Source organism: Leucoraja erinacea, unplaced genomic scaffold, assembly GCF_028641065.1.
Source record: "Leucoraja erinacea ecotype New England unplaced genomic scaffold, Leri_hhj_1 Leri_102S, whole genome shotgun sequence".
Classification (NCBI taxonomy): domain Eukaryota; kingdom Metazoa; phylum Chordata; class Chondrichthyes; order Rajiformes; family Rajidae; genus Leucoraja; species Leucoraja erinaceus.
This window is the reverse complement of record NW_026575264.1, coordinates 168,656-183,029: the sequence shown is the minus strand read 5'-3', so window position 1 is coordinate 183,029 and position 14,374 is coordinate 168,656. Positions and strand designations below refer to the sequence as shown.

Below are 14,374 nucleotides of genomic sequence, written 5' to 3'. Positions count from 1 at the left end.
CAAAGCCCAGCAGTGCACTCGTTTCAGATCTGAACAATAGCTGTACACATCAGTGACACCACACAAATGTCGGGCATTGTAAGCGGTTAGGAAATAGTATTCAGGAAACGCAGGCCGGCATCAAGAACTTCAAAAGGGCATTCAGAATCGACAAGGAATGCAATCATGAGACTGATTCTACTCAGTGAAACCCAAAGCAGGCACTGCATCAGGCCATGTGCATCTTATTTAAATAAACAACATACTCCAGGCACAGGGAATTAAATATTTCCACAAGTGAGATGGTTCAATAATTCAGTGAGGGCATTGGGCGATTGCGTTGGTTGGTATAGAAGAATAGAAACAACGAAAAATAGGTGCAGGAGTAGGCCTTTCAGCCCTTCGAGCCAGCACCGCCATTCAATATGGTCATGTCTGATCACCTAAAATCAGTACCCCGTTCCAGATTTCTCCCCATATCCCTTGATTCCGAAGAGCTAAATCAAACTTCCTTTGAAAACACCTAGTGAATTGGCCTCCACTGCCTTCTGTGGCAGAAAATTCCACAGATTCACAACTCTGGGTGGAAAGGTTTTTCCTCATCTCAGTCCTAAATGGCCAACCCTTTATTCTTAAAGAGTGATCCCTGCTTCTGGACTCCCCCAACATGGGGAACGCGTTGAGAATGATTACTAGGGACACAAACAATCATTTGTCCTTTTAACAAAGATGGCCCAAAGGGATTACAAGAGGAGTGATATGGCCCAGGGACAGACAAATGGAGTTAGGCAACGTGAGACAAAGAGGTTATTTTTATCCTGGACAACTCATTATTGTATGACTATTATTGACCTCCTCTACTGCATTGCCTCACAGCTTTAAACACATGGCTTAAAAGGGTATAAGGAGTTATGAGGAAAAGGCAGGAGATTGGGGTTGAGGAGGAAAGATAGATCAACGATGATTGAATGCTGGAGTGGACTTGATGGGCCAAAGGGCCTAATTCTGCACCTACACCTAATGAACATGAAATGTCGGGACTGTCATTAGGCCAACAGGGTAGTAATCTCTCCCAGCAATATCACTTCACACAGAAATGTATAGCAACATATCCCAGGAGACTGCACTGCATGAAAGCTTCATCAACATGCCACAAGAGATGTCAGAGTGGACATCCAAAACCGTGGTCAAAAGGAATAAGAATAAACTGAGGTAGGAAACCTGAAAGGGTTAGGGAATTCTAGAACAGGACCTAGCAAGACAAAGATTCCCCAGTCAACAGCAGAACCAACTCAATTAAGAATGTTCAGGATCAGAACTGGGGGTTTTGGGAGCTCATATCATTAAGGCTGGAGACCATTAGAGACAGGAAGAAGCCAGGCCTTCAGGATAATTGTAAACAGGTGCAACATTAATGGTCCAATGGTGCTATCTTGTCACATGTGTAAAGTGCAAACAGGGAGTGAAATGATTTTCTTGCAAATACACCAGTAGAGTATTGCTGTACCATCCCCGATTAGCAATTGTGCAGAAATAGTCGACAGCGACTGCATGCGAAAGGTGCCATTTTTTGCCACCATCTGCCAAGTTCAGTCCACTTTTCAGTTGTTTTGAGCAGTGCCCAATTCATAAGATAAGGGATAGTAGAATTAGGCCATCCAGCCCATTGTCTACTCCTCCATTCAATCACGGCTGATCTATCTCTCCCTCCTAACTGCATTCTCCTGTCTTCTTCCTATAACCTCTGACATTTGTAATCAAGAATATATCTAGTTCTGCAAAAAAAATGCCTACACTTGACCTCCACAGCCTTCTGTCACAAAGAATGCCACAGATTCACCACCCTTCGACTAAATAAATGTCTCCTCATCTCCTTCCTAAAAGAACGTCCTTTAATTCTGAGGCTGTGACCTCTGGACCTAGACTCTCCCACTAGTGGAAACATCCTGTCCACATCCACTCTATCCAATTCTGTACGTTTCAATGAGGGGCCCCCTCATTCTCTAAACTCCAGCGAGTACAGGCCCAGTGCCGACAAACGCTCATCATTAGGTTAACCCACTCATTCCTGAGACCATTCTTATAAACCTCCTCTGGACCCTCTCCAGAGCCAGCACATCCTTCCTAAGATATGGTGCCCAAAATTGCTCACAATATTCCAAATGCAGCCTGACCAGCCATTACATCCCTGTTTTTGTATACATGCCCTCTTGAAATAAATGCTAGAATAAATTCAGGCAATCCCCAGGCTGCTTGTGCCTCCAGCCATCACCTTCCGTGGTTGACCAGCAACAGACGTTCTCGTCTCACCACGATCTCTTCTGATGCTGGCAAAAGGTCACCACTCCGGCACTATTTTTTTTCTTGCCTAACCATGAGCTAACATTATAGTGAACAGAATCTGATCACCGCAAAGTGATTTTTGGTTTGTCAAGCGTGCTTGAATAGAATAGAAAAGGCACGCAGAACACTGGTCAAGTCTAACGCAGAACAGGGCAACATGGGAAGAGGGCCCTGTACAACTGCAGTAGGACCTCCTTGCTCCTAAACTCAAATCCTCTCGCAATGAAGGCCAACATTTCGATGTAACACGGCATTCGCTTTCTTCACTCCCTGCTGTACTTGCATGCTGACTTTCAGTGACTGATATACAAGCACACCTATTTAATAATCTGCCTTCCTGTTCTTGCCACCAAAGCGGAAAACCTCACATTTATCCACATTATACTGCATCTGCCATACATCTGCCCACTCACTCAACCTGTCGACTTCAACCTGCAGCCTCATAGCATCCTCATCGCAGCTCACACTGCCACCCAGCTTTGTGTCATAGCAAACCTGGAGATTCCCTCATCTAAATCATTAATATACACTAGACCAGGTGCGGACCCGTAAAGCCCCGTCCCCCAAGGCAATATTCCTCCACTGTCCCATAGCCCCCAACTGCACAGGCACGGCTGACAGGGTTCCCGTTGTGACGCCAGTCACGGCAACCCTCCCCCAATTGCGCCTCGCCATCCCTCTTCCTATAACTATCCTCCTCCATTCCCCCTCATCCCCAGCACTCCCTCCCACACTCTCCCTCTCCTTTCCCCTACCCTCAGTCACTCCCTCCACAACCCCTCTCCCCTCCCCTCCCTGCTCCCGTCCTCACCCCCCCCCAATCTCACTCCTCCCTCCTCCATTGCCCTCCTCACCCTCTATCCGCCACTCACTACCTCCCCCACCTCTCTCCCTCCCCTCCCTCTATCCCCCCCTCCTCCACCACTCTCCCTCCTCACCTCCCCCACTTTCACCTCCCTCTCCCCCCTTCCTACCAGACACCCGTCTCATACCTTCCAAGTCTCCATTCTTTACGTTCATGACGCTAGTCTCTGAATTAACCGTGTCACTCTCCATCCTAATGCAGAATTCTACCATATTGTGGTCACTGTTGCCCAAGGGGCCTTGCACAACAAGATCGTTAACTAATCCTTCCTCATTACACAATACCCAGTCTAGGGTGGCCTGTCCTCTAGTCAGTTCTTCTACATATTGGTTTAAAAAAGTCTCTTGTATACATTCCAGGAAATCATCCTCCTTAGCGCTGCGACCAATTTGAATGAATGAATAAGTTTATTGGCCAAGTATTCACATACAAGGAATTTGCCTTGGTGCTCCGCCCGCAAGTGACAACATGACATAGTGACAGTTAGGAATGACACATAAAACATTAAACATTAATAATAAAACATTATCGATTAAACATGTGAATTAAATGAAATACCAGAGCAAAAGGAGGCTACAGATTTTTGGTTATTGAGTAGAGCTACTACTCGTGGAAAAAAGCTGTATTAAAGTGACTATTAAAGTCACCCTTGATAACTGTAAGAGAACTACAAGAGTTAAGGACTAGGAGTCAACACCGCAGCACACAACTTGGGCATAGCCGGTAAATATGAATCAGAGGGATAGCTGCAAGATGCATCTTTAAATGTAATATGGAAGCAGAAGCACCTGTGCTGGTGCTTCACTGACAAATCCTGACAGGTGCTGCCAATGTGGCGTTTGCTCATTCTCCCAGTGACCACAAGAGTTTCTCCTGTTTCCACCCTCATTCCAAAGACGTGCAGGTTAATCAACCTCTAAAATTGCGTCTCGTGTTCAGGGAGAGGATGAGAAAGTGAAGAGTGGGTGAATGATGGTCGGCGTGGACTCGGTGGGCTGAAGGGCCTGCTTCCAAGCTGTATTTTTTTTTAATATCTCGACGAACAAGGTGAGAAGCAGACTAATGCAGTGGCAGCGAGCTGGGCGAGTGGGGAGGAGTTGAAAAGGGGAACGGTGCTTCCAATTCTGTCAAAGTTTGGAATGAATGAACGAATAAGTTCATTGGCCAAGTATTCACATACAAGGAATTTGCCTTGGTGCTCCGCCCGCAAGTGACAACATGACATACCAACAACAGAGTGATCACAAATAACATTGTTAACTCAGGGCAGTTGGCAACCCTACCTACAGCCCTCATTGCTCATCTTCAAATAATGCTAATACATTTAAAACATCCCTCACGGACTTGGAATAGATAAATGGAGCCTTTGTTTAATATTGTGTTATATTAGGTACAATCACGACACAAAAATAGCTCATTGCAATGTGAAGGAAGGAACTGCAGATGCTGGTTCACACTTAAGATAGAGACAAAATGCTGGAGTAACTCAGCAGGGCAGGCAGCATCTCTGGGGAGAAGGAATGGGTGACGTTTCGGGTCAAGACCCTTCATCAGGGAAGAAGTGTCTCGACCCAAAACGTCACCCATTCCTTCTCTCCAGAGATGCTGCCTGTCTGCTGAGTTACTCCAGCATTTTGTCTCTATCTTCATCGTAATGTGAATTGCTTTGATATTTCAGGCAGATATGTTAAAGCATTTTAACTACAAGTTGGTCTTGCTTTAAATTATAACCATAGATAGCTTCAGCATTGGTTTATCCTATTCCTGAGAAAACTAAAGTTCAAAGTGAACTTGATGCCTTGCAATTACTGTTTAGAGCCCACGTTTCTGCATTTACAAAAAGCAGTGCTCAACCTTTGTTAGTATTTCCATAACTTGCTTTGTGTGTTGTGCAGTCACCTTACAGAAGCAGCAAGTGATGCAGTGGTGCTCACACATACATGGCCACAAGTTCAATAACCCAACAATCCAGAGAGATGGTTGAAAGACAAGTTCCCAGGTATAATAACCAGTTCGCAATAACCAACCTGATCTCCTGGTGGCTCAGCACTTCAACTCCCCCTCCCATTCCGAATCCGACCTTTCTGTCCTGGGCTTCCTCCATGGCCAGAGTGAGTCCCACCGTAAAATTGGAGGAGCAGCACCTCATATTTCGCTTGGGTAGTTTACACCCCAGCAGTATGAACATTGACTTCTCCAATTTCAGGTAGTCCCTGCTTTCTCCCTCCTTCCCCTCCCCTTCCCAGCTCTCCCACAGCACACTATCTCCGCCTCTTCCTTTCTTTTTCCCGCCCCTTCCCCACATCAGTCTGAAGAAGGGTCTTGACCTGAAACATCACCTATTCCTTCACTGCATAGATGCTGCCTCACCCCAGCTGAGTTTCTCCAGCATTTTTGTCTACCTTCCCAGGTATAAATATCACCAGCAACTTGGCCTGGGGGAGTCATAATTAAGCAATGGAAGTGATAGCATACCAACATCTGAAGAAGGGTTTCGGCCCGAAACGTTGCCTATTTCCTTCGCTCCATGGATGCTGCTGTACCCACTGAGTTTCTCCAGCATTTTTGTGTACCCTCTACTTCCTTAGAAGGCTTCGTAGATTTGGCATACCCCCGACAACTTTCACCAACATCATGAAAAGGATTTTAACGGGATGCATCACAGCATGCTTTGGGAACAGCTCCACCCAAGACCGCAAGAAACTGCAGAGAATTGTGGATGCAACCCAGACCATCACATAAGCCAACCTCCCTTTCATTTACTTTATCTACACTTCACACTGCCTCGGCAAGGCCAGCAGCATAATCAAGAAACAGTCTCATCCCGGTAACTCCCTGTTCTCCCCTCGCCCATCAGGCACGAGGTACAAAAGTGTGAAAACTCACACTCCAGATTCAGGGAGTTTCTTTCCAGGTTGTCATCAGGCAATCCAATCACACACTAGAGAGCATCCTGACCTACCATCTAACTCATTGGAGACCCTTGGACTATCTTTAATTTGCACTACCTTGCACTAAATGTTATCCTCCTCAACCTGTATCTGTACACTGTGGATAACTTGATTGTAATCACATACAGTCTTTCACTGACTGTATAGCATACAACATAAAGCTGTTCACTGTACCTCAGTACACGTGACAATAAAGTAAACTAAAAAAAGTGCCAGGGGCCTGCCAGTTGCAGATGCATGCTTAACTTGCCATTCAAATATCTAGACCAAAGGTAAAACTACTCAGGCTAGATCTACTTAAGAATAATTTAAAGGACATTATAAATCTATTTATAATAAACGTAAATGTCATGTTTCCCTACATTTGGCACAGATTAGGAAGTTTCCCCTCCAATTCATTCCACCCAGAGTCGTAGAATCATACAGCATGGGAACAGTCCCATCGGCCTAATTATCCATGTAAACCAAAATAGCCCAGCCACACTCGTCCCACCTGCCTGCGTTTGGCCCATAAATCTTTCCCTGTACATGGCCAAATGTGTTTTAAATGCTGTTTATAGTACCTGCCTCCACAACCTCCTCTGGCAGCTTGTTCCATATTCCCACCAACCTCCGAGTGAAATACCTGCCTCAATTTTTCCGTCATGAGGGCCCAAGAACCAAAGATACAAAATGCTGGAGCAATTCAGCGGTTCCAGCAGAACATGGATTGTGCGAGGAAATGTCACCTATCCATGTTCCCCACAGATGCTGCCTGACCCGCTGAGTTACTCCAGCACTCTGTGAAACGTCACCTATCCATGTTCTCCACAGATGCTGCCTGACCCGCTGAGTTACTCCAGCACTGTGTGAAACGTCACCTATCCATGTTCCCCACAGACGCTGCCTGACCCGCTGAGTTACTCCAGCACTCTGTGAAACGTCACCTATCCATGTTCTCCACAGATGCTGCCTTACCCGCTGAGTTACTCCAGCACTGTGTGAAATGTCACCTATCCATGTTCTCCACAGATGCTGCCTGACCCGCTGAATGACTGAGTTACTCCAGCACTTTGTGCTCTTTTTTCACCAAACCAGCAACTGCAGAAATATTTTAAAATCATTTGCTTATCAGTCAGTAAGCAATTAAATTCTTCAACCATCAAAAATAATGAAAAGTATGTAGACAACATAGCTAGTAAACTACAGTAGACACAAAATGCTGGAGTAACTCAGCGGGAACAGGCAGCATCTCAGGAGAGAAGGAATGGGTGATGCTTTGGGCCGAGACTCCCCAACACACAACTACGTTAATAACAGTATTTATAGAAATCACATTGGTTTGAGACTGTGGCATGAAAGAATTGCAATTTTCAGAATTGCTCTGCAGAGAAAAATATCTCAACCTGCAAAGATCACCCACTCTGACCAGCTGCGGAGAGAGTTACTTTATAAATAGTAATTCCAGACCTCTAGACAACCTTGCTCACCTTGATAGCACCAGTCACCTTGGTATTTTAATCTATAAAAAATATTTTGCTGTGCAAGTCTCGAGGCAGGTATATCACAACCAAGTTACAATCCCAAAGACCTGAAAAGAATAAACAAAGAAGCTATTTTATCCTCCCCCTCCCACCAACCCTGGGCTTCCAAGTAGACAAGAACTCAGCCCAGAATCCTTGGGGCAATGTAATGATGTTTATTTCCCCACTGACAAGAGATGGGATCAACACGACACACCGAACGTCACCCCAATTACTCCACGACAGCACATCCTTCATTCATCGATTTCAAGTTAACACTGAGGAACAAAAGCTTGAAATTCAAGAAAGACCATCCTAAGTTGTGCAGTTTTAAATTAAGTATTTTTGTTAGTAAGTACAATTCTGAACTGAAACACAGAAGTGACTTTGCTACAAAATCCCCATGCATTCCAATTTTTTTTTTTAAAGCTGCAACCTTTGCAATCTTTGTGGAAATAATCTTGTTGGAGAATAAGACTGAGCCAAGTTACATTTAACAGATGATTTATACATGGTCAGCTGAATTAGTGCACGGTACAACAGAATATGCACGTCATCCTTTCACAAAATGGCCTGGTCGTTAACTTGCAGACATTTGCTGCTTAAAACAGTAAGTCAGCTGATATGAAAACGTGGCATTACTCTGTCTGGACTGATATAAATTTAAAATGCAGGGAACTCCATTCTCCCTCAATCCTCCCAAGAGTAATTCCACACTCAATATGAAAACTAAAATAATCTGCATTACTCATCCAGACCCAAACACCATCAGGCTTAACAGGTCTCTTGGCAAACGAATCATTTAACAATTTAATTATTTCAGGTAAAGGCCTGCAGCTTTATATAGACAGTAGGCATTTACATGAAATGATTCCTATAGGATTAAAAAAAACAACCATTATTTAACTAGGAATCAAGGGATATGGGGAGAAGGCCAAGCACGGGTTATTGATTGGGGACAATCAGCCATGATCGCAATTGCTGGCTCGAAGGGCCAAATGGCCTCCTCCTGCACGTATATTCTATGTTTCTAAAATTAAAAAATGCAGGAATACCTTGAAATTTAGAATTAGAGATAGAGCAGTCTCCCTTGTAATAAATGTATAAAACATTCTTTGCTACATGCAAGTTCTAAAACAGCCTCTCTTGCATTAAAAACATAAACCTCCCTTGCATTAAGTGAAGTAGCTCCTGTGCATTATGATACACAGCACCCTCCCTTTTATTGATATGAAGCAGCCTCCTGCATCAAGATATGCCACAGCCTCACCTGCATTAAGACATGCAGCAGCCTCTTAAGCATTGAATACACAGAGAAGCACCCCGTGCATTAAAGATCTCCTTGCACTGATATACAACAGTCTCTCTTGCATTATGATAGAAAATTGCCCCTTCTACACTAACATTATACCCTTGCATAGTTTTCCAAGAGTTAGATTCAACTCTTAGGGATATGGGGAGAAAGCAGGAACGGGGTACTTACTGATTGTGAATGATCAGCCAGGATCACATTGAATGACAGTGCTGGCTCGAAGGGCCAAATAGTCTGCACCTGCACCTATATTTCTATGTATTGAATACATAAAGCAGCCTGCTCCCCTCCCCTACTTCATGCAAGCAGTCTCCCTTGCATTGAGATATAAAAACAGCCTCTCTTGCACTAAGATACAGACCAGCCTCCACACTATTAAGTTATTTAGCAGTCTCCCATGCATGAAAACACACAGCAATCTCATCTGCATTGTGATGCAGAGGCGTCTGTCCTGCATTAAAGATAGACACACAATGCTGGAGTAACTCAGCAGGACAGGCACCATCTCTGGAGAGAAGGAATGCACATTGTCTGCTCCACTGCACTACACGTTTTGTCTGCCCTGCATTAAGATATGCAACAGCCTCCCTTGCATCCATATATAAAACAGCCCTCACCGGCACTAAAGATACAGATGAGATGCATTAAAATATAGAGCAGCCTCTCATGCATTGAATAAATAGAGCAGCCTGGTCTGCATTAAGATATAGAACACCCTCCCTTGCATTAAGATAATAAAACAGCCCATCCTGCACTAAGATATAGACTGTGCATTGAGACACACAGCAGTCACATCTGCATTAAGATGAAAAACAGCTTCTCCTGCTCCAAGCTGAGACAACAGACCGGCCTGGCCTTCCCTGGCACTGATCTACTCACCCCTGTCCATGCCCTCTCTACTCCCCTGTCCTCCTCTCCCCCGCCATTCCCTGTCCCCTCTCCTGCCCATCCCATCCCCAACCCTGTCAACCCGTCCCGTCCCTGCTCCTCCTCTCCCTCTCCCCTATCCCCATCTCCCTATCCCGCTCTGCAATGCCCCCTCCCCTCACCTCTCCCCGGTCCTGCCCTTGTTTCCCTTCCTCTCCCCTCCCTTCCCTTCCCTCCTCGCCTCCCCTATCCCCACCTAATCGTCTCCTCATCCCATCCCCTCTTCCTTCCACTGGTCTGGTCTCCCCTCCTCTCTAATTGCCTCAGTTCTGCCCTGGACTTGTCTCCCCAGTCCTGCCCTGGTCTCCCCTCCCCGAGTCCCTTCTCCTCAGCCCCCGCCCTCCTTTCTCCTCTTAGAAACATAGAAATTAGGTGCAGGAGTAGGCCATTCGGCCCTTCGAGCCTGCACCGCCATTCAATGGCTGATCATCCAACTCAGTATCCCGTACCTGCCTTCTCTCCATACCCCCTAATCCCCTTAGCCACAAGGGCCACATCTAACTCCCTCTTAAATATAGCCAATGAACTGGCCTCAACTACCCTCTATGGCAGAGAGTTCCAGAGATTCACCACTCTCTGTGTGAAAAAAGTTCTTCTCATCTCGGTTTTAAAGGATTTCCCCCTTATCCTTAAGCTGTGACACCTTGTCCTGGACTTCCCTAACATCGGTCACAATCTTCCTACATCTAGCCTGTCCAACCCCTTAAGAATTTTGTAAGTTGCTATAAGTTTCCCTCTCAATCTTCTAAATTCTAGAGAGTATAAACCAAGTCTATCCAGTCTTTCTTCATAAGACAGTCCTGACATCCCAGGAATCAGTCTGGTGAACCGTCTCTGCACTCCCTCTATGGCAATAATGTCCTTCCTCAGATTTGGAGACCAAAACTATACGCAATACTCCAGGTGTGGTCTCACCAAGACCCTGTACAACTGCAGTAGAACCTCCCTGCTCCTATACTCTTGGTTTCTTGGTCCTCCAAAATATTCCAAATGGAATTTAAACTAGAGGTCCTCCCCTGGTCACCCCATCCCCCGGTCACCTCTCCCCCGGTCACCTCTCCCTGCCTCTCCCATATCCAGGTCCTCTTTCTCTCCCCTTCACTCCTGTCTCTGTCTCCCCCTGCCCTCCCTCCCCTACTCCGCTCTACCCCCAGCACCGTCCCGGGGAGGGCCTAACTCCCACCCTCCCGCCGGGATCTGCCCGCCCGCCTGCCCCGTGTGTGAGTGTGAGGGCGCGGCGGCATCTCCTCACCGATGACCTCCTTCAGCTCGTAGTCCTCGCGTTGTATGGACCAGGGCAGCGCGCTGGGGTCGTCGGCCATGGTGGCGGTGATGATGCTGCTGCTGCCGGCGCTGGGAGCGTCCTGTCCTGTCCTCCGCTGCTGCTCCTGCCGCTGCCGCCAGCCCGCCCGCCCTGTTGCCATGCCACCCGGCCGGACGTCCCGCCCCACGCAGCGCCGCCGCTCCCCCATTGGCCCAGCCCACTGTCCATCAACAGGCCCGGACGTTCCGCCCCCACACTGCCGCGCCACGATTGGACGGCGCAGACGTCCATCAGCGTGCACACCCGCACGGAAGTCCCGCCCCCACGTTGCTGCGCCACCATTGGACGGCGCAGACGTCCATCAGCGTGCACACCCGCACGGAAGTCCCGCCCCCGCGGGCTACCACAGGCGCATTGGCCGCAGCCCCACATCCGCTCCACAGGCTGGCCAGGATGTCCCGCCTCACCGCCGCCGCTAGCGCCCCCATTGGGCAGGTCAGCTGTCTGTCAGGATGGACTCGCCCCGCCCCAATCGACGGGTGAGCTGTCGATCAACGACATCATCCCGCCCCCTGCATCTCGTATGCTGCTGGTCAAAGGCCCAAAGGGTCAAAGGTCAAAAGGGTCAAAGGCCCAAAGGGTCAAAGGTCCAAATGGTCAAAGGTCCAAAGTCAAGGGTCAAAGGTCCAAAGGCCCAAAGGGTCAAAGGTCCAAATGGTCAAATGTCAAGGGTCAAAGGTCCAAAGGGTCAAAGGTCCAAAGGGTCAACGTTTCAAAGGGTCAGTCCAAAGGGTCAAAGGTCCAAAGGGTCAAGGGTCAAAGATACAAAGGGTTAATGTTTCAAAGGGTCAAAGGCCCAAAGCGTCAAAGGGTCAAAGATCCAAAGGGTCAGTCCAAAGGGTCAAAGGTCAAAAGGCCCATACGGTCAAAGGTCCAAAGGGTCAAAGGCCCAAAGGGTCAAAGGTCCAAAGGGTCAAATGGCCAAAGTTTCAAAGGGTCAAAGGCCCAAAGCATCAAACGGTCAAAGATCCAAAGGGTCAAAGGTCCAAAGGGTCAAAGGTCCAAAGGGTCAAAGGCCCAAAGGGTCAAAGGTTTCAAAGGTCAGTTTATTTTCACATGAACCAATTAAGGTACAGTGAAACTCAATTACCATACAGCCATGCTAAAAAAAAGCAACAAACACACAAGAGACAATAGGTGCAGGAGTAGGCCATTCGGCCCTTCGAGCCACATTCAACCTACATTAAAGTTAACATAAACATCCATCACAGCGTACTCCCCACATTCATCACTGTGCGACGGTGCTGGCTCCAAGGGCCGAATGGACTACTCCTGCACCGATTGCCTATTGTCGTTTGTGATGGAAGGCAATAAAGTCCAATCTTCGTCCCTCTTTATTCTGCAGCGGTCAGGAGAGTCGAACCATTCGCAGTTGGGGTGATCGAAGATCCCACAGCCGGCGATCTAAGCACCCGCGTCGGGGCGATCGAAACTCCCGCGTCGGGGCGATCGAAACTCCCGCGTTGGGGGGATCGAAACTCCCACAGCTTGGAACTCCCGAAGACACTCCCACCAGGGACCGCCCGCTCCACGATATTAAGTCCCGCAGACTACCACGGCTGGAGCTCCCGAAGTCAGTCTCCAGCAAGAGGCCGCCAACTCCTCGATGTTAGGCCGCAGTGCGGATGGAGATACGATACGGGAAAAAATTGCATCTCCTTCGAGGTAGGAGATTAGAAAAAGTCCCCCTGCCCCCATAAAACAAGTTAAAGAACACTAAAACATACATTTAAAACGTACCAAAAAACAACAAAGAAGGAAAGGACGGGACAGGCTGTTGGCGAGGCCATTGCCATTGCTGTTGCCATTGCTTATCCTATCTACCTGCGACTCAACCTTCAAGGAACCGTGCACCTGTACTCCTAGATCCCTCTGCTCTACCTGAAGGTGGAGTCGCAGAAGGATAAGGTGGTCAAAAAGGCTTTTGGCACTTTGACCTTCATCAGTCAGAGTATTGAGTGTAGAAGTTGGGAGGTCATGTTGCAGTTGTATAAGACGTTGAGACCACATTTAGAATATTGTGTTCAGTTCTGGGCACCATGTTATAGGAGAGATATTGTCAAGCTTGAAAGGGTTCAGAAAAGATTTACGAGGATGTTGCCAGGACTGGAGGGTGTGAGCTATAGGGAGAGGTTGAGTATGCTGGGCCTCTATTCCATGGAGTGTAGGGGGATGAAGGGGTATCTTAAAGAGGTGTACAAAAGCATGAGAGGAATAGCACAGAGTCTTTTGCCCAAAGTAGGGGAATCGAGGACCAGAGGACATAGGCTTAAGGTGAAGGGGAAAAGATTTAATAGGAATCTGAGGGGTAACTTTTTCACACAAAGGGTGGTGGGTGGATGGAACAAGCTGCTGGAGGAGGTAGTTGAGGCTGGGACTATCCCATCAGTTAAGAAATAGTTAGACAGGTACATGGACAGGTTTGGAAGGTTGTGGACCAAGCGCAGGCAGGTGGGACTAGTGTAACATGGATGGGCTTGTTAACGTGTCAAGTGGCCATGCTATGTGGCACATGCACAAGGCATTGATCCTGCACTTGGAGCATTGTGTATTAGCATTGTGTATTATCGTGCATTAATATTGTGTATTCTTCTCCGTGGATTGTCACCTTGTGTCACACGGGCGGGCTGGTCCCCGAACGCAATATTCCACCGCTCACCCATAGCCCCCAACTGAGCAGGCATCGCTGACGGGTTCCCGTTGTGAGGCCTGAGGTCCCCTTTTTGACGCGAGTCACAGCAACCCTCCCCAAGTGTGCCTTGCCATCCCTCTTCCTACCCCTATCCTCCTCCAATCCCCCTCATCCCTAGCACTTCCTCCCTCACCTCTTCACCCTCCCACTTCTTTCCCCACACCTCCTCCCCTCCCCCAATGCCTCCCTCACATCTCCCGCCATCTCATTTCCCCTAACCTCAGTCACTCCCTCCCTCCATTAACCCCTGTCCCCTCCCTACCCCCAATTACGTCATTGTGAGGTGGAAGTTGCTGTGTTTTTCAAAACAGAGTTTTAAAAAATGTAAATGAGATCCCATTGTGAAGTCATTGTGAGGTGGAACACCGCTGATGGGCAGTTTATGTAAATGAGATCCAATTGTGATGTCATATACGCTGCTAACTGCCAGTGTAGATGGAACAGATTATTATCAGTAATTTTAGTAAATTTTAAAATGT

General features: G+C 47.4%; 1 protein-coding gene across 1 annotated transcript in view; it reads right to left on the bottom strand.

The window, feature by feature from the left end:
- The window catches only part of LOC129715133 (serine/threonine-protein kinase OSR1-like), a 110,765-nt gene extending 99,477 nt beyond the window's left edge, over window positions 1–11,288 (bottom strand). Inside the window, exon 1 of the mRNA XM_055665001.1 lies at window positions 11,132–11,288. Within this exon, the coding sequence (XP_055520976.1) occupies window positions 11,132–11,201 (70 nt within the window). The 5' untranslated portion in view covers window positions 11,202–11,288. The remainder of the gene's footprint in view (window positions 1–11,131) is intronic.
- Window positions 11,289–14,374: the final 3,086 nt, after the last annotated feature.